Source organism: Macaca mulatta, chromosome X (genome assembly GCF_049350105.2).
Source record: "Macaca mulatta isolate MMU2019108-1 chromosome X, T2T-MMU8v2.0, whole genome shotgun sequence".
NCBI classification, from domain to species: domain Eukaryota; kingdom Metazoa; phylum Chordata; class Mammalia; order Primates; family Cercopithecidae; genus Macaca; species Macaca mulatta.
This window is the reverse complement of record NC_133426.1, coordinates 119353034-119375417: the sequence shown is the minus strand read 5'-3', so window position 1 is coordinate 119375417 and position 22384 is coordinate 119353034. Positions and strand designations below refer to the sequence as shown.

Genomic DNA, 22384 nt, shown 5'->3' with positions numbered 1-22384 from the left:
ATTTAACAGCTTCATTTGTCACAGGTGAGGACAACCATATATTACAACACCTCCCCTCATTTCTACTGTAGTCTCGGTACTACACAGAGATAGTCCGATCCTCTGCCTTAAGTTCTCTGCCCCTCCTACTGGTTGTTACATTGGGACTTTTGAAAAAATTTTATTTTTCCATAAGTTATTGGGGTACAGGTGATATTTGGTTACATGAGTAAGTTCTTTAGTGGTGATTTGTGACATTTTGGTGTACCCATCACCCAAGCAGTAAACACTGCACCATATTTGTAGTCTTTTATCTCTCACCTTCCGTCCAACTCCCCAAAGTCCATTGTGTCATTCTTATGCCTTTGCATCCTCATAGCTTAGCTCCCACATACCAGTGAGAAATATGATGTTTAGTTTTTCATTCCTGAGTTACATCACTTAGAATAATAGTCTCCAATCTCATCCAGGTCGCTGCAATAATGACTTCTTTTCCTCTAGGTAGATACCCAGTAGTGAGATTGCTGGATCAAATAGTAGTTCTACTTTTAGTTCTTTAGGGAATCTCCACACTGTTTTCCACAGTGTACTAGTGTACACCCACCATCGGTGTAGAAGTGTTCCCTGTTCACCACATCCATGCCAACATTTACTGTTTTTTGATTTTTTGATTATGGCCATTCTTGCAGGATAAGGTGGCATTGCATTGTGGTTTTGATTTGCATTTCCCTGATCATTAGTGGTGATAAGCATTTTTTTTTTTCATATGTCTGTTGTCCATTTGTATATCCTTTTTTAAGAATTGTCTATTCATGTCTCTAGACAACTTTCTGATGGGATTGTTTGTTTTCTTTTTCTTACTGATTTGTTTGAGTTCATTGTAGATTCTGGATATTAGTCCTTTGTCAGATGTATAGATTGTGAAGATTTTCTCTCACTCTGGATTGTCTGCTTACTCTGCTGACCATTCCTTTTGCCATGCAAAAGCTTTTTAGTTTAATTAGGTCCCGGCTGTTTATCTTTGTTTTTATTGCCTTTGCTTTTGGGTTCTTGGTCATGAAATCCTTGCCTAAGCCAATGTCTAGAAGGGTTTTTTCAATGTTATCTTCTAGAATCTTTATAGTTTCAGGTCTTGGGTTTAAGTCCTTAATCCATCTTTAGTTCATTTTTGTATAAGGTGAGAGATGAGGATTCAGTTTCATTCTCCTACATGTGGCTAGCCAAATTATTCCAGCGCCATTTGTTGAAAAGGGTGTCCTTTCCCCACTTTTTGTTTTTGTTTGCTTTCTCAATGACCGTTTGGCTGTAATTGGGTTTTTCTGGGTTCTCTATTCTGTTCCATAGGTCTATGTGCCTATTTTTATACCAGTACCATGCTCTTTTGGTGACTGGCCTTATAGTATAGTTTGAAATCAGGTAGTATGATGCTTCCAGATTTGTTCTTTTTGCTTCATACTGGGACTTTTGATCTCCAGGTGATGATGTCCATGAGGGACATTTGGAGTTAGTTTTGACTGCAAGTGCTGAGATTGAAAGAAATAATGTTCTTGCCCTGACGGTGTTTGCACTATGTTTGGAGAATTTGGGTTTCCTTCTGTCTTCCCTGGAATTCTTTCCTGATTCTTCAACTTTTTTTTTTAATTCTCTATGGGAAATCATGGAGGCTTTTAATTGTAATACTTTTGGGGTAATACTGTAGGGGAAGCCTTCAGGTAAAAGAGAAGTGAGAAATTAGGGCCTTGCCGTTGAATCACTGTGTACCCTTGGGTAGGTCACTTGTCTTTCTGAAACTCAATTTGCTCATTTGTAAATTTGGGATAATATCTTTCTTACTAACCTAAGAAGACCGTTGGGCAGAGGACATACAATAACGGATTTGGAAGGGATTGTGATGACACAGCTAATAGCTGTTTGTCAGCTTGTTTCCTCTCCTCCTCTGGCCTGGGCTTCTTCATCAGGAAATGAGTCTGTAACGGAGGGCTGCTTGCACTTTTTGTAATCTTACAAACTCTAATATAACAAGCAGAGGCATTACCTCATTGCGGCCAACCATACCTGCTGTCTAACAGCAATTACTCAAAACTAGTTCCACTTCTCCCCCTGTTGCCTTTCAATCCCTCATCACATCTTTCTCTCATTCCTCCCATTCTCAGCCACAAAGCCTAATTCTCAGGGGCCCAGCTCAGGGCACTTTCTTCCCAAGCCCTAACATTCCAGAGTAAGCACCTGCAATTTACGATCTCTGCTCCCTTCCTGCACAAAACACATAGCACAAAATACATATGTATCAAGAGGGGAATTGTGGTTGAGTAAAAAAAGAGCATTATATTAAGAATCAAATAACTGGGCTCTGATCTGGCCAGTGTACCTCACTAGCCCTTCACCCTTGAGTAAATCACTTCCTCTCCATATTCCCATCTGTAAAGTGATGGAGAGGGGGTAGTTTAACATTGCGTGGTAGAAAAGTACTGGCCTAGGCATCTGCAGATCAAGTTTCTGGTTCTGATGTTGCTGCTTGCTTACTCTGTGACTTGAAGAAAATCACTTCCTCCTTTACTGGGCCAAATTCTCCCATATGTAAAACAAGAAGGTTGGATTAAATGATTCATTAAGTTCCCTACCCATCTGGAAATTGAATGATTCTATGAAATGGCTTTCACTAAACAAACGTGAATTGAACTGCCTGCTCTGTGTCAGGCACTGTTTGACGATGGTTGTGAAAGGGCTCATGACTGAGACCCTGAGACACTTAGTACCTCTGCTGCTTGTTCCTGTCAGTGTCTAAAATTAGGAATGTGGCAATGACCCCATACAGCCAGTTCCTGTACTTCCCCTGCTTTGGGTCCCCCAACCTCCTTCCCTGTCCTCTACACCACCACATATAACTTTAAGCAATGGTGGTGAATCATGGAGAAGTTTTTGAAACATATTCCACCATCTGCCTGCTGGAGACATTCACAGTCCTGTCATCAAGCTGCAGTGTGGTCTCTAGCCGGCCCAATAGAGAAACAGGCCAGAAAGCAATGGCAGATTAATGGAGTTGGGAGGAAAGTTGTTGATTTTTGACAGAGGGGTCTGTGAAAACCATTTGTGAGCTGAGCTGAGGAATTAGATCTGGAAAGACTCTCAGCGTCTTGATTACAAGATTACTTGTTCCAAAAAGGACCTTGAAAGGTCCTTACAGCTATATGTTCCTTCTGCAAGGTAGGGAGTGCCTGATCCTGATCTATTTCAGAATTTTGAGAAGCTTTTTGGATTATATCCAGCAAAGGACGAGGAAGCTTTTCTTAATAGCCAGTCCAGAGTTAACCTCTCCTGGTTGGAAAGTTGCCTCCCATTTCAATTGTGGGAAAAGTGACTGATCAGTGCTCTCTCAGTGACAAGCACAGGGTATGAGACTAGACACCCCTTATTTTATTCTATCCATTTTAACCTGGCTGATGCATCCCAGTTGAAAAGCCCACACTAACACACTGCTGGACATCTTACCAAAGTCAAATGGGAACAACCTGGAACTCCATGGCGAGGTCTCTTTCCCTCTTACCCCTTATAGTAGGGGCAGGTCCTGCTAAGTTGTCTTCCTTCTCCTTCACTCACTGAAAACAACTTTGTTCCTGATCCTCTTCAGATATTGCCTCCTTCCAAGCTACCAGGCCAGGAAGTCCATTCAGCTGGAAGCCGGGACAGCAGCCTTGTTTTCATTTAGTCTCCTTTCCTGCCACTTGTTCCACGATGTATGTCAAGAGTTAAAAGCTGTCTGATCCGGCTGTATTTGAGTTGGCAGAGCAGACCCTAATTCAGTTATCTGGTTCCTCCATTGCAGCCTAAAGACCATAGAACTCTAAATCAGGCAGAAGGAAGGGAAGGTGGGAAAAGTACTGAAAAGCAAAATCCCACAGGGATCCAAATGGTCCTCGAGAGAATAATCTTATCTAGAAGCAATGAACAAGTGGCACATAATTGAGCCCCAGGACTGGCCAACCAGATGAAAAACAGGCCAGTGGAACCTACATGGTAACTTACTGCATTTGGTGCTGTGATCCAACTCATCTCCCCATCCCTGCAGAGAAACCTGTGACCATGAGGAGCAGCCTGACCATGGTGGGAACTCTCTGGGCCTTCCTGTCCCTTGTTACTGCCGTGACCAGTTCTACCAGTTACTTCCTACCTTACTGGCTCTTTGGATCCCAGCTGGGGAAGCCAGTGTCATTCAGTACATTCCGGAGGTGCAACTACCCTGTGCGGGGAGAGGGACACAGTCTGATCATGGTGGAAGAATGTGGGCGCTATGCCAGCTTCAATGCCATCCCAAGCCTGGCCTGGCAGATGTGCACGGTGGTGACAGGTGCCGGCTGTGCTCTGCTACTCCTGGTGGCACTAGCTGCTGTCCTGGGTTGCTGCATGGAGGAGCTCATCTCCAGAATGATGGGACGTTGCATGGGAGCAGCGCAATTTGTTGGAGGTAAGACTGTGCTTTTAGGACTGAGTGGGTTGGGTAGCTTTGGGGCAGGGAGGAGTGGGGAGTGTAGCCTTATGGGGAAACCCATTCTCATCCCCTTCACTTTGTCCAACTCTAAGGCTATGAATGAAGTCTCATTTAAAATTTTAGTCTAGGACTTCCCAAAGTGCAATCAATATCAGAGTTTTATTCACAGTAAATTTGGCTAGTAGGCAGAGTTGATATCTGTTGTTTACCCTCTATTTTTGTTACCTTCATCTGCCTGCAGGTAGCCCATTTAAAAACATTATCTATTAATATATCTGCCTTACAGAGGCAGCAACATACACTCTAGTATTACTGCTCCAATATAAACTTAATCTCTAGTAGTCCTGCTCTCTAGTAGTTATCTCAGAGAACAGTGATCTGATAAACACATACACACAGGTACAAATTACTAACAGTTCTCATCAAAGAAATACGCCTCTAATAGTGAAATGCTAGGTATGAGACAAACTGTAGATGACTACTTATTTGGAACACATCTAAGGCTAGCCCTGTCTGGCAACTATTAGCAGTCTACCCAGATTTCTTGTGACCTTGACCCACCTTACTTGTTATTCCCCTCATTCAGGCTCCCGCTAACTTTAGTGAAGGGAACCTGAGATACTGGCAGTGTGTGGACTGGCTAGAAAAAAACAAAATGCAAAAATGGGAGACTTCAGAAAGACGATGAGAGCTGTATAATTTGAACGTCTGAGAAGAAAAACCAAATTTAGAAAGACAGGAAAATATATATGTGAATATTTGACTATTTTGCAAAACCTAGATCAGGCACTGGAAAAAAGTGCTGGTAGAATCTACCGCTGAAGTTTGTTGTTACAGAGTTTTAGAATTATTATCCAATTCATTATCATTATTATCTCCATTAGCATGACAGTGTGGGTCACTAGGGCCAGGAAACTTGGATTTCACTTCTGTTTTTTTCACCAAGTTGCTGTGTGACCATAGTGGGAAAATGACATGACCTTTCCTATGCTTCACTTCCTTTGAATTTGTCCCCTGGTGATATAGTCCAGATCTGATCTTTCTTTCTTCTGCCCAATGACTGCATTCAGGTGGCCTTGGAGTGAGATGGCAGTGATGAGCTAAGACAGTGGTTCTCAATGGGGACTACTTTTGCATGCCCCTCCCCCTGGAAGACATTTGGTAATGTCTGGAGGCATTTTAAACTGTCACAACTTGGGGAGGGTTCTACTGACATCCAGTGGGTAAAGGTGAGGGATGCTGATGAACGTCTACAATGCACAAGACGAAGACAACACTCCCCCACAACCACAAAGAGGTATCCAGCCAAAATGTCAATAGTTCCAAGTTTGGGAAACCCTGGGCTAGGCTACCATGGTTTCCTGGCCTGATTATGAAAAGCATCAGACTCTTTTTGTAATACCAATTAAGGTGATGCTTTCTGGTTTCCTCTTTTCTCAGACTTTAAAAGTTTTAAATCTGAATTACCATTCTAGCCTCCTTCATTTCTGATTTTTCCCACCGTTTAGCCACTAATGGGTTTTTAGCCACATTGGAATGTATAATTAGGTTAGTTTCTTCCCTTTGAAAACTGTAATACTACACCAGTTGCTAAGGCTGATCTAAGCCAATTATTTTAGCTGGCTTTCGAAGCTCGATGGGTATTACAAATAGGTCTTAGGCTTACCTTTCACTTTTATTTTTAAACATGCTATAATTAACTCAGCACTGCTATGAACACATTATTTCAGGAAGTGACACTTGGCTGATAGGGCAGAGGGGTCATCCTTGCAATTCGTATTCATAGCCCTGGAGCCCAGTTCCGTGACTGGCACAAAGCAGATGTTCAGTAACTGTAGAAAGAATGAATGCATGGCTAAGGCAATATCTAGCATATGTTGAGATAAACTGAATGTGTGAGAGCTGGATTAGTTCACATCTTTTCCACTTTTTCCAGGCTTCCATGCAGGGATGTTAGCACCCTGAGTTCTCATCTCTTCTGACAAAAGAGTGACAGTTTAGTTTCACTTGTATTTCTAAGAGTTTCCAGCAGAGTGAGGAGGGGCTGACTGTCAAGAATCAGAAAGCCTAGCAACAGCCTCCATCCGATTCCACACATTAAAGCAGCTCCCATACCCCCAGCTTGCTTCCTCTTTTGGGCTCAACTGAGACTTTCACAAAGCATTCGTAATTCTCCATATGATATATTTCAGTTGATTTCACCTACTAGGTATAGAAACTCAAATGAAATTGTTGATGGGGGATGTGGGAAGGTAGTGGAGATCTGGATATTCACAGCTTGGGCGGGACAGAACTTTGAGTGGCAGGTATCATATAGAGGAAATAAAAACATGAGCATCATTTTAGTTTCACATGATTCTGCCATTCTATATCCACAAGAGCCTTGCTCATAGGAACATAGTCACAGTGTTCACATGTAGATGAGGGTCTTTAAAGCTCAAGAAGAAAATGCCATTTGGCAGTAGTCCTACAAATCTTCAAGACTCTGGGTGTGCTACCAGGTTTATCCCTGGGCAGGGAATTGATATTGGGACAGATCACTAGACATCCACAGCTTCCCCATCTGTAACACCAGTCAATTAAGAACCATTCCTGCCTCCTTTCTAGAGACTGGTGGCTGTCCAGGTTATATCAGATGTGAAAGAATGGTGAGGGTTGCTTGGATGAACTTACTAGAAGCCCCTTGGCATATGACTGTGACCTAAAGATCTTTGGACATCTTCGGCCTGACCCTCTGAGACAGGCTTTGCCAGTGGAAGGAAACCATGGCTGGGCAGCATTTTGGGCCCAATGGATAAAAGACAGTAGGGAAAGAGTTTGGGAGATTAAGTTCAAACTTGTGTAGCTGAGGAGAATTGATTTTGTTGCTTCAGGCCTGGCTGCTTCTCAGCAGCTAGTGCATTAACTGAAATACATTGGAGGAGGAGTCAATTTCTGTCAGGTCTGGTTTCTCTCTCCCAGACCCCAAACCACTGAAGAGATGGAGTATCCATTAAGAACTACCCCCTCCCCCACCTGACTCTTCTTCCCCCATTTGGCGGCTGCCCACAGAGATGAGTTGTGGGAAGTGGGAGAGACAGGAAGAAATAAAGAGCTGCTGGCCTGACTCATACTCAGCAAGGTGACCTGATGGGGCCCATGGGGCCCATTTGCTCCACCTGTAGCTGATCCATCTGGACAAGCCTCGGGTCCAGAGAGCCTTCCACTGGGACCTCCATGCCCTGTTCCAATCAATGAAGGAAACACCTGGCCAGGAGATTATTTCAACACTGGGGATGCTGAGATTTCCAAACAGCTGGCTCCCAGTCCCTGAGAACATGGCCATTATTCACATTCCCCTGTGTATACATATGCAAGATGCTTATGAGATCCTCTATCTTCAGTGAGAGCTAAACAAAGAACAAATAGGTGAGTAGTAAATATAAGGAACTTCTTGGCAGGAAAACAATGTAAGATCTTGGATCAGGTTACTCATGGGAGGCCAAAAATCTTTCTTGACCAAGGAGTGTATCAGAATCACCTGGGGTGCTTAAAAAATGTGAGCTTTCCAACTCTCTGGTCTTGTTTCCCATTTTGACATACACAACAACAGGTGTAAGGCTATACATTTAGTGAAATCTCCCCAGTGACTTTGATGTGTATGTGTGTTCCCTTTCCCCAGCCCAAGGGAAGATCACTACCCTGGACATTATTTTTTATTGTTAAGAGAACAGCATTCAACACACCAGTGCTTTTCCCCGTATAAGATCCTAACATTATATGCTTCAAACTGAATAAAAGTTGCCGTTGGAGGCATATCACTGAGAACTTGATTTCAGGAAGAGTGCCATGCTTCTAAAAATCATTATCATCTCTGGAAACCATTTTTTTTTCCGGAAAATCTTTCAAAGTTTCACCAGATATCATTTTATTTATCCTTACCATGCTGAGAAAGGATTATGAAAGTGATTTTCTGTTTGGGAAGTGGTATTCAGGGAAGTTAACCCACTAGCAAAGACTTGTGTAGCAAATTGGAGCAGAGCTGAGAATATGGTCCAGGACTCCTGACTCTCAATCCTGTGCTTCATACACTGATGCTCTTGATTTTTTTTCTTTTCTCTGTTGGAAAAGAAATGCTATCACAGTGTTTTCCAGAGTGGTCCATGAACCACTTGGATTAAGAATTACCTGGGGTGCTTGTTATTACAGATTCCTTAGTCCTACAGACTGCACCAGGGCCTGCTAAAGTGCATAATATACAACCTCTCATGCTCATATGTTTTTGAAAATATGTTATAAAATATTTCAGATGTACTCACTACTCTGTGTAAGAAATGGAATATTAGCAATATAGCTGAAGCCTCCTTTATAGCCTGATCACATTCCCTTGTCCCCACTGAAAAGGTAACAACTGTCTGGGAGTTGTTACTTACCATTCACTATCATGATTCCAGGACACACTAAAATTTGAGAAACTCTGCTCAGCCTTGTTTAGGGTGTTGCTTCTTTCTGGAATTCCCTTTTCCTCTATCCCTCCCTGTAAATATCTACCTATCTCTCAAAGGCCAGGTCCAATGCAGCCCTTCTGTGAAGCCTTCCCTGATCTACTTTTGACATCTTTAGCAGGTATGAACTATCCTGTAACTCCAAGAGGAATATGGGGTAGAATGAATGGGGGAGGTAAGTGAAGGAACTCCCTAGGAAGGGAAAGCTGAGATATAGTTGAAAGTCAGGTTTGTAAATTTTCCTCTGGTTTGTGTTTGAGTCAAAATTGTTATAATAACAAATTAGCCCATACTAGGCTTCTGCTCAGGGCAGTAATTCCAAGCTACCCAATAATTCTGTTTGGAAAGCAGGATTGGCAGCTATGCAAAGATAAAAGAATTGAGAACGAGAGCAGGAAGTTTAACAAATGGCCACCCAACAGTTACACTTGTGAATAGTGGAGGGGTGTGCAATGGGGGTTGGTAATACCCAACGAGGAGGTTATCCCTGCCAGAAGACAAAGATTAGGCATCTACCTATTTGAGAATGTGTAGTTGGGAGAGGATTATATAGCAGCTGGGATATAGGTAACTAGTAATGCTGGGAAGAGGGGAAAGTTGAGAGCAGCTGTGGTATGGCTGGAGGGAGGGTTCCAAGTTCTGTATTAGATTTTGCACTTGAGGGTATGTATTGGTGTCCCAGTTTCCACAAGGGCTGAAGCTGAATAAAGTAACTCCAGCCCTCTTCTTGGTTAGCTCAGTAAATTCAAACCATGGCAACTATGTCAGAGAGAACATTTGGTATTTTTTTGATAGGGGATCCTTAGGGAGGGGAGCAGTTGAGGAAGGGAAACAAAATGGCAGCCTGTTGGACACCTGCCCACGTGTAGTAGGGGAGTAAAGACAGTAACACACTCTAAAGGCTTTCTTTTCCTTCCTAGAGGCACGCGAGATTAGAAAAGTTCCCAGCTAAGCATATGCAGTTGAAACAGACTTCTTCAAGGGGCATATGTGGTTGAAGCGGAAGTCAAACTGGGAGTTAACAATGACACAGAAGAGAAGTGAGAGCCAGGGCTGCAGCTCATATGTGGCAGAGCTGGGATTTAAACAAGTTTTCTCTGCCACCAGAGCTTCTGCTTTTAACATTTTTAGTGGTGTTTTTCTTAAGTGTTGGTACCAGGACAAGATACCTCCACATTACAGGGTGCTTTTAAAATGCATATTCCTGGGCTGCAGTTACTGAATTGAATACCTGGGGCTGAAGTTCAAAAATCCACATTTTTAATGAACCTCCATTCTTTCAGAAGGTGGCAGGTACTGACACTTGTGAATGACTTCCCTGTTGCTACCTGAAGCACATCTTCACAACTCCAAATTAATGAGAACTGCTGGAGACAAATATAATTGAGAATGAATTACTCAGTGAATCCATTTTTATTTTTAATGTGTTCCCAGGGGCATCTTTCTCCAGCTATGATAAAATGTAATGGAATCAGCTGTCAGTTACAAGTCAAATATCTTCATGAAGTGTGTTTACAACCTAATGTGCTCACCTGTCTAAAAGGCAGGATGGAGGGCTGAGGAAGATGGCAGGGGTGGGAGGGCGGGTTGGGCAGAGCATGGAGCTACATGCACTAGAGCTGAACAAATGCTTTGCAGAGATTCCTGTTCTTTCAGCAGGTACCTCTGCAAAATTGCAAGATAACTCCAACCAGGCGGCTTTTGAATCAAGCCCTGTTCAGGTTTGGACTTTTTAGCTATTTGTTATGAGGTTAAAGGGTTGAAGAGGTGAGGAAGAAATTACCATGGAGAACACAGGTAGAAACTGGGAGAGGAGCCACAGGAAGAGTCAGCTGCATAAGAATAATAAATTTTTCTTGAGCACTTTCTATGTATGAGGCACTTTATGTATATTAATCTCATTAATTCTTGGAACAGCTCCATAAAATGCAGTCAGCCCTCCATATTTGCAGGTTCTGCATCCACAGATTCAACCAACCATGACTCAAAAATATTTTTAAAAATCCAATAAGAATACAACTATTTACATACCATTTACATTGCACTAGGTATTATAAGTAATCTAGAGATGCTTTAAAATATACAAGAAGATGTGCTAGGTTATATGCACACTACATCATTTTATATAAGGGATTTGAGCATTCGCAGGTTTTGGTATCTGCAGGGGTCCTGGAACCAATCCCCTGTGAATACCAAGGGACAAGTGTATTATTATTACTCCCATTTTACAGATGAGGTGAATGAAGCACAGAGAAATTAAGTAACTTGCCTAAACTCACACAGCTTCCAAGTGGCAGGGCTGGAATTTGAATTCAGATCTAGTTCTGCATTCTGACTACAGAACCCATTGTTTTAAGCCACCATGTTGTGCTGTCACTCTCCATCTAATGCCTAGAAAATTCCTAGTGCCTGCTAGAAATATTGTTGCCAAGAGGTAATCATCCCTGGACACATGTCTCTAGAAGGACAGAGCCTTTAAGGGTTAATGATCTCTTTGATCAGTGAAAAAAGGCATTGCTAGTTACTGCTATGTGACCTTGGGTAAATCATTTTCCCTTTCTGTGTGTCAACATTCACATCTGTAACAAGGAGAGATTAGGGTAGGTTATGTCCAAAAGCCTTTTCCTTTCTAAGTTTTGTGTGTTTTTTTTTGTTTTGTTTTTTTGTTTGTTTGTTTGTTTTACGGTGTCAGGTGTCTGGGATGATTTCCCAGCCGTGACATTGGAGTCCCTTCAGAAGGGACTTTCCACTTGGACAATGTGGGCAAAGGAAACTGTCTGTTATATAGCCTGTGCATACTCTGAAACAGATGTATTTATCAAGTACTTATTATCTACCATGTGCCAAGGACACAGAATTGAAGGTAAGTATGTCTCCCTCCTTCAAGGAATACACACTCTAGTGAGGGAGGCAGATGATAAACTTTTGTAAAGAATATATATTACAGACTATTTTAGTCACAGGAGTAAGCGCTGGGTGCTATGGGAACAGAAAGAAGGAGCATGTAATTTAGCCTGGGGGTTGGGGATGGTGAGGGAAGACTTCCTGGAGAAGGAAATCCTTGACCTGAGCTCCTCAGTATGGTAAGATCTGAGGGGCAGGGGTCTGAGGAAGATGGAAGGTTCCCTCTACTGTGCCAAGAAAGGCACTTGGCCAGCTCTAGTTTCCGCTTGAGAAGGCAGAGTTCGTGCCAGTCCCAGGGATCTGAATGTGAAGGTTAGAAAATAGAGCTGGTGTTCTTTTATAAACTTGTGTTCTTTTCTTCCTAGCCTGTGTGGGAAAACTCAGTCTTTATTAAATTTTCCCTCAAAGGGTATATACTGGCAGCAGGAAAAGGCTTAGGTTTCATTTCTACTTTTGTCCTTAACCCAGTGTGCATACTCTGGACGACCTCTTCATATCCTAGGATTTCAGTTTATCTGTGGAAAAAACAGGGGGTGTTGTTGTATTACCACTGGATGAATTCCAGGGCCTAGAAAGGTCTTTGAGTGACCAGTTTCACTTCCTGTGATACCACGAGACAGATAAGAATGTGTTCTAATTTTAAGCATTCCACTGAAGAGAATTTCTAACCTTAATTGGTCATTGTTTTAGTTTCTAAAACCATTCTCACTGTCAGTAAATTCTCCATATTTTCTTATTTAAATCCTTCTTGCTATTTCTTAAGGTCCTTCTCTTCTTCTGCGGCCTCAATGAGTACTGAGAAAAGCTAGTTGCCATGGCGCAGCCAAGCTTGGAGGCTACTTTGAGATCTTCCTAAAGGATTCATCTGAAGGCAATATGAGTTCCTTAGAGTATATATGGCTTCTTCCTCAGTGAGAAAAGAGAAGTGAAGATGAAGCTGGCAGTCCCTGGAGCAGCCTGCTTTTCACTGTCCAGTTGAGCCCCAGAGCTCTGGAACCTGTAAATGTGCTATTCATTCACCATTAATCAAGCAACTGCTTTGTGACAGTTCTGTGCTATGTGTTACTTTCTGCATCCACATTCATGGCAGGTGTCCCTCCCATGATCATTAGTGTGACACCCAAGTATGGTGTGATTGTAATTAGACTCTTGCTTGCAAGTAGCAGAAACTCACTTGAGTTTCCTCAGTGAAAAAGGAATTTATTAAAACATAAGGAAAGTAGAATTGGAAAGCCATCAGGAAGGCCTGGCTTCTCTTTTTTTCTAGCAGTTCCATTGACAGTATGGAGTTTTTCTCATGGTATGTCTGCTTCATGTCACTATTCTCCTCTATTCTCTCCCTCTACCAGTCAGTTTGCTCAGCTTATCCAGAATTCATACCCACTCATAACTTTGAATTGAACTTGGCTTTAGCTTGACACAGACTTGATTCTACCTTCTGGTGTTGTGGGGGTGTTTTCAACTTCTGCATTATCTGTTAACTAGCTCAGCATCTTTATGATTTTTTTCCCTCCATTTTTAAACAGACTAGTCAAGTGCAGTAGTGAGAAGGGGGAAAGAGTAGAACAATAAGTTCAATCTATAACTGACTGTGAACAATCAATTGAGACAACTCACTACCTTCAGACCAGTCATCTTTATGTTTCTCAATTAAAAATTCCAGAAACAAGAATCTAACGCAGGTCACCTCTTCATGCCAGGCTGCAATGTCACCCATCACTGACCAGCCAATGAATTTGTTTTAGTTGTCAGATGCCAATGCTTGATAAAATCCTCTGTGACCAGAGGCAGGGTAAAAGCCATAGGATATAAAATGTGAAAACGTATGCAGCAAGAAAAAGTTGTGAGCAACACAGTTGCCCTTAGAAGGCAGTGTTGGCAAGCAGATCCAGATTTGTATCTCTGGTTGGAAGAATAAGATTATCACTAAGGTACAACAGAATTTCCCTGTAATGACTAAATGACCTAAATAAAAGGGCTTTAATCCTTTTATTTAGGGTAAGGGTTCATGGTGGAAGGCATTTGGAAACCAAAGAAGGAAGGACTGCTTGGTATAAAGCTGGAATGATTTATTAGGGGAGGAGTGTGGTTCCCTGCTCATCAGTCCAGCAGTTGACTCCATGTTACAGAAATCATTACATGTTTTCAGCTAATAGGGACCTACCTGATGTTAAGAAACAGCTGGATTTTGGAAAAGAGTAGCAGCCTTTACATTGTTATTCTCTGTGTATCAGACCAAAGCAAAAGAAGTTGGAAAAGCCAACCTGGCCTTGTAAGTCATTGACTAAAGTATTTTGACTGTAAAAAGTTTATTGGGTTGTCTCAGTTTTCAACATTTTTTAAATTTATGAGTTGTCCCCTCTGTTACCTATTACACCCCACTACCTGTGGCATGGCCAAAAAAAAAAAATCCTGTTGAGTTGGAACTCTCATAGAAATTTAGGGTAAAGGGGGAAGTGTAAGCTCAATTGAGGAGGCAGAATTTGCGCTGAGCTAATCCAAAGGGAATGTTGGGGTGACAGAAGACGTTATATTTTTTTCTACCTGTGTGTATGCTTTCTTTCTAGGGCTGCTGATAAGCTCAGGCTGTGCCTTATACCCTTTAGGATGGAATAGCCCGGAGATAATGCAAACATGTGGGAATGTCTCCAATCAATTTCAGTTAGGTAAGGTGGCCTGGGCAGATGGCAGTGATGGTTCATGGGAAATCTGTTTTCCAAAGCGCTTTACCACTTGGAGGGGACTCTGTTAGTGGTACTTGCCTGAATCTCTCTCAATGTGTTAGCTTATGGGAAGTGGTGGCTTAACTCACAAGAGTTAGCTGTAAATTCCCCTTCTTTAACTATCTCTCCATACCATTTATGCACTTTTACCCAGAGACCTATGACCTGTTAGGGCAACCTTATCTTCAGAGGGATTTAAAATGCTTGGAGACTAACAATCTGCCATCTTCTGAATAAATCTTAGTTCCTACTAGTGTTTCCTTCTAGGCACCATTTTCCAAATGTAAATCAACAGTATTGCTTGTCAGTCTCCACTGAAGATGTAACACAACGTTATTTAGTTTACCTGACGCATGAGGAACCTATATAAATATTCAAAATTGTTTCTAACGGCAAGAGTTGTTAAATATTAGAGTAGGTGACAGAAGTAGCCCTGAACCATTCTCTGGTTGCCAATTTTCATTGAGAATGTCTCAGATTCACTATTGTGAGTTGGTAATAGATTAGATTCTAATTGGAAGATTTCAAAAATACTCCCCCACCTATCATGATGAAAGAGAGTAGGAGAGGGAATGTCTAGGTTTCCTTGGGTATTCTCAATTGTACAGAAGGATTTGGGAACAACAAGGCCATCCAACCACTTATAGCTTGTGCTCCAATACTTCCCTTTCTCTCTGTTGCCTCAGATTGTTTTTTGAGTCTTGCTTGATTCATTTTTGAGAAAGTTTTTCATTATGCAAACATAACACGAGGGAAAGTGTAACTAGTGTGGATGCTCTAATGTCCGGTGTTCTTCACTCAGGGCAAGGCTGACTGGTAAATATAATATTTCTGACATAAAGGAATGAGTAAATACCTGGGGCAGGTGCTGAAGAAAGGGAAGCAAGCTACTAGTCCTGCTAGCTGAGGTAAAAGCTAAAGATTGAGTACATTTTTCCTAGTTGGTTGTGGGGACTGATTCTACTTTTTGAAAATGACAGTTTTGTTGATATATAATTCACATACTATAAAATGTACCCATTTAATGGGTATAATTAGTGGGTTTTAGTATAGTCACAATGTTGTCTAGCCATCACCACTATCCAATTCCAGAACTTTTTTTTTTTTTGAGATGGAGTCTCACTCTGTCGCCCAGACTGGAGTGCAGTGGCCCAATCTCAGGTCACTACAACATCTGCCTCCCAGGTTCCAGCGATTCTCCTGACTCAGCCTCTCGAGTGGCTGGGACTACAGGCTCACGCCAGTATGCCCAACTAATTTTTGTATTTTTAGTAGAGACAGGGTGTGCAGCGGGGTTTCTGCCATGGCTCAAACTGCTGACCTCAGGTGATCCTCCCACCTTTGCCCCCCAAATTACTGGGATTACAGGAATGAGCCACCGCACCCTGCCCCAGAACATTTTTATCAGCCCAAAAAGAAACCTCTTATCCATTAGCAGTCAGTGCCTATTTCCCTTTGCTCCCAGCTGCTATAACCACTGTCAATATGGATTTACCTATTTTGGATATTTTATGTAAATGGAATCATATAATATGTGGTTTTTTGTGTCTGGCTTTTTCACTGAGCGAGAAGTTTTCAAGATGTATACATGTTGTAGCATGTGTCAGTACTTTATTTCTTTTCATGTCTGAATAATATTCCATGGTATACATGTAACACATTTTATTTATCCATTTATCATTTGATGAATATTTGACTTGTTTCTACTTTTTGGCTATTATTATATAATGTTTCTATAAATATTTGTGTACACATTTTTGTGTGGACATATTTTCATTTCTTTTGGGTATATATCTCAAAATTGCTGAGTCACATATTAACTCTATGTTTAAGCCTTTTGAGGAACTGCCAGGCTTTCCAAAATGACTGTATCATTTTACATTCCCACCAACAATGTATAATGGTTTCAATTTTCTCAACATCTTCCTCAATACTTATTTTCCACTTTTTTGTTATAGCTGTCCTAGTGGGAGTAAAGTGCTCTCTTATTGTGGTTTTGATTTGCATTTCCCTGATGGCTGATGATTTCAAACATCTTTTCATGTACTTATTGGCTGTTTTTACATCTCCTTTGGAGAAATGTGCATTCAAAACATTTGCTTGGTTTCTTTCCTTCCCTCCTTCCTTCCTTCCTTCCTTCCTTCCTTCCTTCCTTCCTTCCTTCCTTCCTTCCTTCCTTCTTCCTTCCTTCCTTCCTTCCTTCCCTCCCTCCCTCCCTCCCTCACTCCCTCTTTCTTCTTTCTTTCTTTCTTTCTTTCTTTCTTTCTTTCTTTCTTTCTTTCTTTCTTTCTTTCTTTCTTTCTTTCTTTCTTTCTTTCTTTCTTTCAAGATGGAGTAACACTTTGTCACCCAGGCTGGAGTGCAGTGGTGCGATCTCTGCTCACTGCCACCTCCACTTCCCAGGAGGAACTTTATTAGGTTGAAGAAGTTCCCTTCTATTCCTATTTTGCTGATTGTGTTCATAATGATAGGGCGTTGGAGTTAATCAGATGCCTTTTCTTCATTTACTGAGATAATCATGAAATTTTTGTCTTTTATCCTTTCAATATGGTGCATTTCGTTGATTGATTTTCATATGTTAAACCAACCTTGCATTTCTTGGATAAATCACAGTTGGTCGTGATGTATAATTTATTCTATACCTTGCTGGATTTACTTTTCTACCATTTTATTAAGGGTTTTTGCATGTATATTTATTAGGGATATTGACCTGTACATTTCTTTTCTTGTGATGTGTTTATTGACTTTTGGTATTAAGGTAATATTGGCTTTACAGAATGAATTGTTATGATTCTACTTTGATTAAGGTAAAATGCCAAAGTAAAAAGTTGGATATGTGATTTGCATGGAGATTACCAACTTTGTTTTCTGCCCTAATCACCACCTAAGGACCTAGTTCATAAATGGGTAGTTCTGGGCTGAGTGCAGTGGCTCATGCTTGTAATCCCAGCACTTTTGGAAGCTGAGGTGGGTAAATCACTTGAGCCCAGGAGTTCAAGACCAGCCTGGGAAACATGGTGAAACCCTCTCTTTACAAAAAGTAAAAATAATTAGCTGGGCATGGCAATGTTCACCTATAGTCCCAGTTACTTGGGAAGGGAGATACACAGAGCCAAAAAAGAAAAGACACAGTCCCTACCAAAGGAATAAGATTTTTACCCTGACATGGTTCAGAGAGATGAAGAAGGTATGGAGGAGAATAGAGGCAGGCATTATCAATCTGTCAGAGTAAGTAAAAAGGATTTACCACTCTAATACTCTGATAGGTTTTCTGTAGCCTCCTATATGAAGAAATCACATTCATGTCTTCAATCTATCTTTTCTTAGGTTTTCATTCAAGTTATCCTAAACTATCCACACTATTTTTCAGTCCTAATTTGAATGATCAAAGATACAATTTATATTAAGGCACTGATCTTGATGTCTGCATTGGATTAAAGATAGCCACAAATTTCTTGACAGTCTTCCCATAGAGAAGCTGGGTCTATCTCAAATTCCTATTCCCCAAATCTTAAGTGACTTATAGCTGCTTTAAGTTAATCTAATTAAATCTAATTAGAGCATTAGACTTCATAGTCTAGTCAGCTTCATTATAAAAGATAAATAGAGTATGACAGAAGTGACGTCAAGCTTATTCTAGGCCTATGGTCTAAAGAACTTGCAGTTTCCATCTTGGTTTCTTGGAGCTCTGAGTCATCATGTAGAAAGTTTGACTATCCTGGAGAGACCACATGGGATTTCCAAGAGTTACTTAAAGACAGAAAAGTTCAGCTAGTGCAGCCATTCCTGCCAAGGCACTAGACATGTGAGTGAAGTTGTTCTGAACCCTCCATACCGGTTAACTGAATATCACTGAATAACATCAGTTAATACCATTTAAAGTAGAATTTCCCACCTGAGCTCTGAACAAATTGTGATCCGCAGAACCACGAGATATAATAAAATGGTTGGTTTTAAGCTGCTATGCTCTGAGGTAGTCTGTCATACAGCAATGGATAACCAGAAAGATGCCAAACCATAAGTATATTTCAGAACGTTATTTTAAATAAAAATAATTCATGTATGTGACAAAATAAAACAATACATATATAAAGGTTTAAAACTTAAAATCAGTCTTTTTTCTGACCTCAATCCCATTCCCCAAAGTGACCATTAAGTTCCTTTTATATACTCCAGAATTTTTAATAAATACAACACATTTTTTCCAACTGGGATCATATTATCTAGCTCTCTATCTATCTAGCTAGCTACACTGTTCTGAACTTTGGATTTTTCACTTATTCATGTCTCTTGAAAAGCTATCAATGTTTATAGATCTTCCTTCTATATTTTAGGTATGCCATATTTTCCCATTGTAGGGATAACATGCTCTGTGAGGGCACAGATTTTTGTCTGTGTTGTTTATTGCTATCTCCCCAGTGCCTGCTTAAAGAGTACCAAATAGTACTGAATATTTGTTGAATGATTGAATCATGATTATTAACCACTTCTTTATGGACATTTAGGTTGCTTCCAGTTTTTGGCTTTTCCAAAACATATTTCAGGGAACAACTTTGTGTATATGTCTTAGCATACTAGTTTATCTGTAGGACAGATTCTTAGGAGTGGAATGATTGGGTTAATGGTTATTTTAAATTTTCAGAAGTCACTGGTGAATTAAATTCTCTCCAAAGAGACTGCACTAAGTTATTCTCCAACCCATAGTGTGAGTTTGCCTGATGTCCCATAGCCTCCTCGGTTTTGTGGATTGTCAACATTTCAGTTTCTTCCACTCTGGTATCTTCTTTTAATCTGCATTTCAATAATTATGAAAAGTAGTAAATAACATTTCATTTTTATTGCTCATTTCAAATAATATATTCAACTCCAGCAACTTTAAAGTGTAACAGTGTCTATTTACAATTACAATTCTTTAAAAATCCTTAACTTTTATCCATTTATATTTAAGTCTACTTTGATTTCAGACCCTGATTAGAATGTTCCTGAGATTTGCCTTGGTGTATTTTAGCTTGGAGTCAAAGCTCTTTCTAGCAGCTCATCTCCAACTCCCAGGCAGGCTTGCTATCGAAGGACCTCCTGCTGCTTCTCTTGGAGAGAACAGTTTTTAGCATATGCCATCTTCCTTCAACAAGGAAAAGAAATAGAAAGGGAGGGGGCAGAGGATGGGAGACCCACTTTATCCTTTCCATTCACTTATTCATAACTCTTTTTCTTTTTTCTGTGCATAGGATTGAGGAGAATAAAAACGATGTTAACAATAATTAATATGTTTTTGAGAATTTACTTTATCCAATACATTATTTTACTTAAACATTGATGACAGGCAGAGAGGGAATAACTGAAGGAGCAAAATTCTTGACAAGGTGGTTTTTAAGTTACCCCAGGGCACAGAGCTTGTAATTGGCAGAACCAGGATTTAAAACCAGGCCTGGCAGTCTCCATTGCCCTAGCTGTCAACTATTACTTAGTGCTGTGATCATTATGTAACAATAATTGCTATCATTTATTGAATGCTTGCATAGGCATCATATTAATTACATTTTAGAATTATTATGCAATACTTCAAATATTTTAAGAGATATGAAGTAATACCATGAACATCCATGTACGTATCACGGATTAAGCAGCTACTTAAAGTTATGTAGCTTGCCTAAGTTCACTCACTCAGCTGGTAGAGTGGCAGAGCTGGAATTTGAATTCCAGCTTAGAAAATAAACCCTTACCAATATGTTGGATCTCTGTGTATCCTGCCCCAATTACATCTCTGTGCCTCTTCAACAGAAGTAACTACAATCTTGAATTTGGAGGTCTTAAAAATGTTATATGTACCATTATGGTGATTGTGCTATGAACATTAAATTCATTACCATATTGGTTTCTTAAAACAATTCTGTGAGGTTGATTTCATCTACTGATATTATCCTGAGAGGAAGAATAAAACTCTCATATCCCTGCACTGAGAGCACAAAGCCCTTGGTGCCAGTTTTAATGAGGCAGCTCCCTCCTTTATGCTACTTGGCATACTTAGCTATGTGTGGCATACAGAATCATAGAATGTCCAAGCAAAATAGATCTTAGCTATCATTTGGGTTTGGCTGGTTCTTTATTATCCTTTGTCTTCAATGTCACCACCTCAAAGTCCCCCACCATCATACTTTTCTATCACAGCATCATTTTGGTGTCTTTTGTAGCACTAATCACAATCTATAATTATTAGATTTGCCTATTTGATTACCTGTGTTCCTTATTAGAATGTAAGCTTCATGTTGGCAGAGACCTTGTATGTCCTTTTTCACATTCAACAGAGGCTTATTGAGCAAATAAATCTAATCCCACCTCCTCAATGTAAAGACAAGAATCCTGAGACCTGGAAAAGAACTTGCCAAGATCACACACCTTAGGTTTTCTGAATCTCAGGCGGGCACTGTGCTATGAGGGAAGGAACTTCAGTGGTTATAAAAATGGTAGATATCCTCATGGTGTCTGATTAGTGTTGATAAAGGATATGAAGGAAGAGATAGGGTTTGGTAAGAGAATTCTAGAGGGGCATCTGACTTCAATTAGAGGAGGATTAAGGAAGTCCTCTTCAAGAGGGTAAGATTTAAGAAGAAACCTGAAAGGTGGGTAGGCTTAACCAAGTGAACTACGTGAAGAAGAGAGTTCCACACAAAGAGGTAGAATGCTATAAAGGCTCTAACGTGGGAAAGCACATGTTGCATTTGGGTACTACTCTAAGGCCAGTTTTACTGAATCAGAAGAGTGAGTAATGGGAAGAGTAATAGATGATCTCAGAGACATAAGCATTAGTCAGAATTTAAAGGACTTTGTATTTTATCCTAACTGCAATGAGAGACTATTACAGGGCTTGAAGAAGAAAAGAGATAGGATATGATTTCTATTCTAGGAAGTTTCCTCTGGCAGTGTTATAGAGAATGGCTATGGGGATGGTGACAAGAGTGGAAGCAGGAGACCAGTCAGGAGGCTGAGCCATAGTCTAGGCAAAGACATGAGCATAGCAAAGGTGACTGTGGAGCTGGGGAAAGTAGGCTGTTTCAAAATATATTTTAAAGGTATAATCAATTGTACAGGTGGTAGATTTGATATGGGTATGGAAGAGATGTCCAGAAATGGGGAAGACTAGAGGAGAAGCAACTGTGGCTGGGATTGGGAAAAGAGAAGGAAACTCAGTTTTAGGTAGGTTTTGGAGATACCTGTGTGAGAAATCCAAGTGGAGATGTCAAGCAAGCAGTCTGGAGCTCAGTGAGGTATCTGACCTTGAGTTTAGAAATTGGAAGTTCTTAGTACATAAATGATGTTTAAAGTACTGGGAAAGAGGATTGTAATACTAACAGTGGTTATCACCTAGTGAATGTGACCTATGTGCCAGACAATGTTCCAAGTGTTTTATACGTATCATCTCATTTAATCTTCACGGCAACCAAGTGAAATAGATGCTGTCATTATCTTCATCTTATCATGAGGATGAGAAGTTTACAGAAAGGTAAAGGGACTTATCCGAGATGAATTTAGCTATGGAGAAAGAGTTGAGTGAGAAGAGAAGAGAGCCCAGTCTTAGTAATGGGAAATTCTTCATATGTAAACATTGGGCAATCATAGCGAACTCCTATGTGGCACTCACTATACATCAAGAGCTCATTACATCTTTGCCACAATCTATAAGGAAGATATTATTAGCCTCATTTACAGAATGGGAAATTGAGGTTAAGAGAGGTTAAGTAACTTGCCTAAGGTCATTCAGCTGTGGAGTGGCAGACAGAAGTCCGATCTAAGCAACACCATCTAACAGA

The 22384-nt window shown here is 40.6% G+C and overlaps 1 protein-coding gene across 2 annotated transcripts in view; it reads left to right on the top strand.

Annotated features, from left to right (window-relative positions):
- The window catches only part of LHFPL1 (LHFPL tetraspan subfamily member 1), a 58112-nt gene that overhangs the window by 8155 nt on the left and 27573 nt on the right, over nt 1-22384 (top strand). The window contains exons 2-3 of one of the 2 annotated variants that reach the window (NM_001265846.1): nt 4046-4441; nt 14421-14519. In NM_001265846.1, coding sequence (NP_001252775.1) covers nt 4060-4441; nt 14421-14519 — 481 coding nt within the window. In that variant the 5' untranslated portion in view covers nt 4046-4059. Of the gene's footprint in view, nt 1-3605; nt 4442-14420; nt 14520-22384 lie in introns of those variants that run through there. The other variant, XM_028841794.2, reaches the window with a different exon arrangement.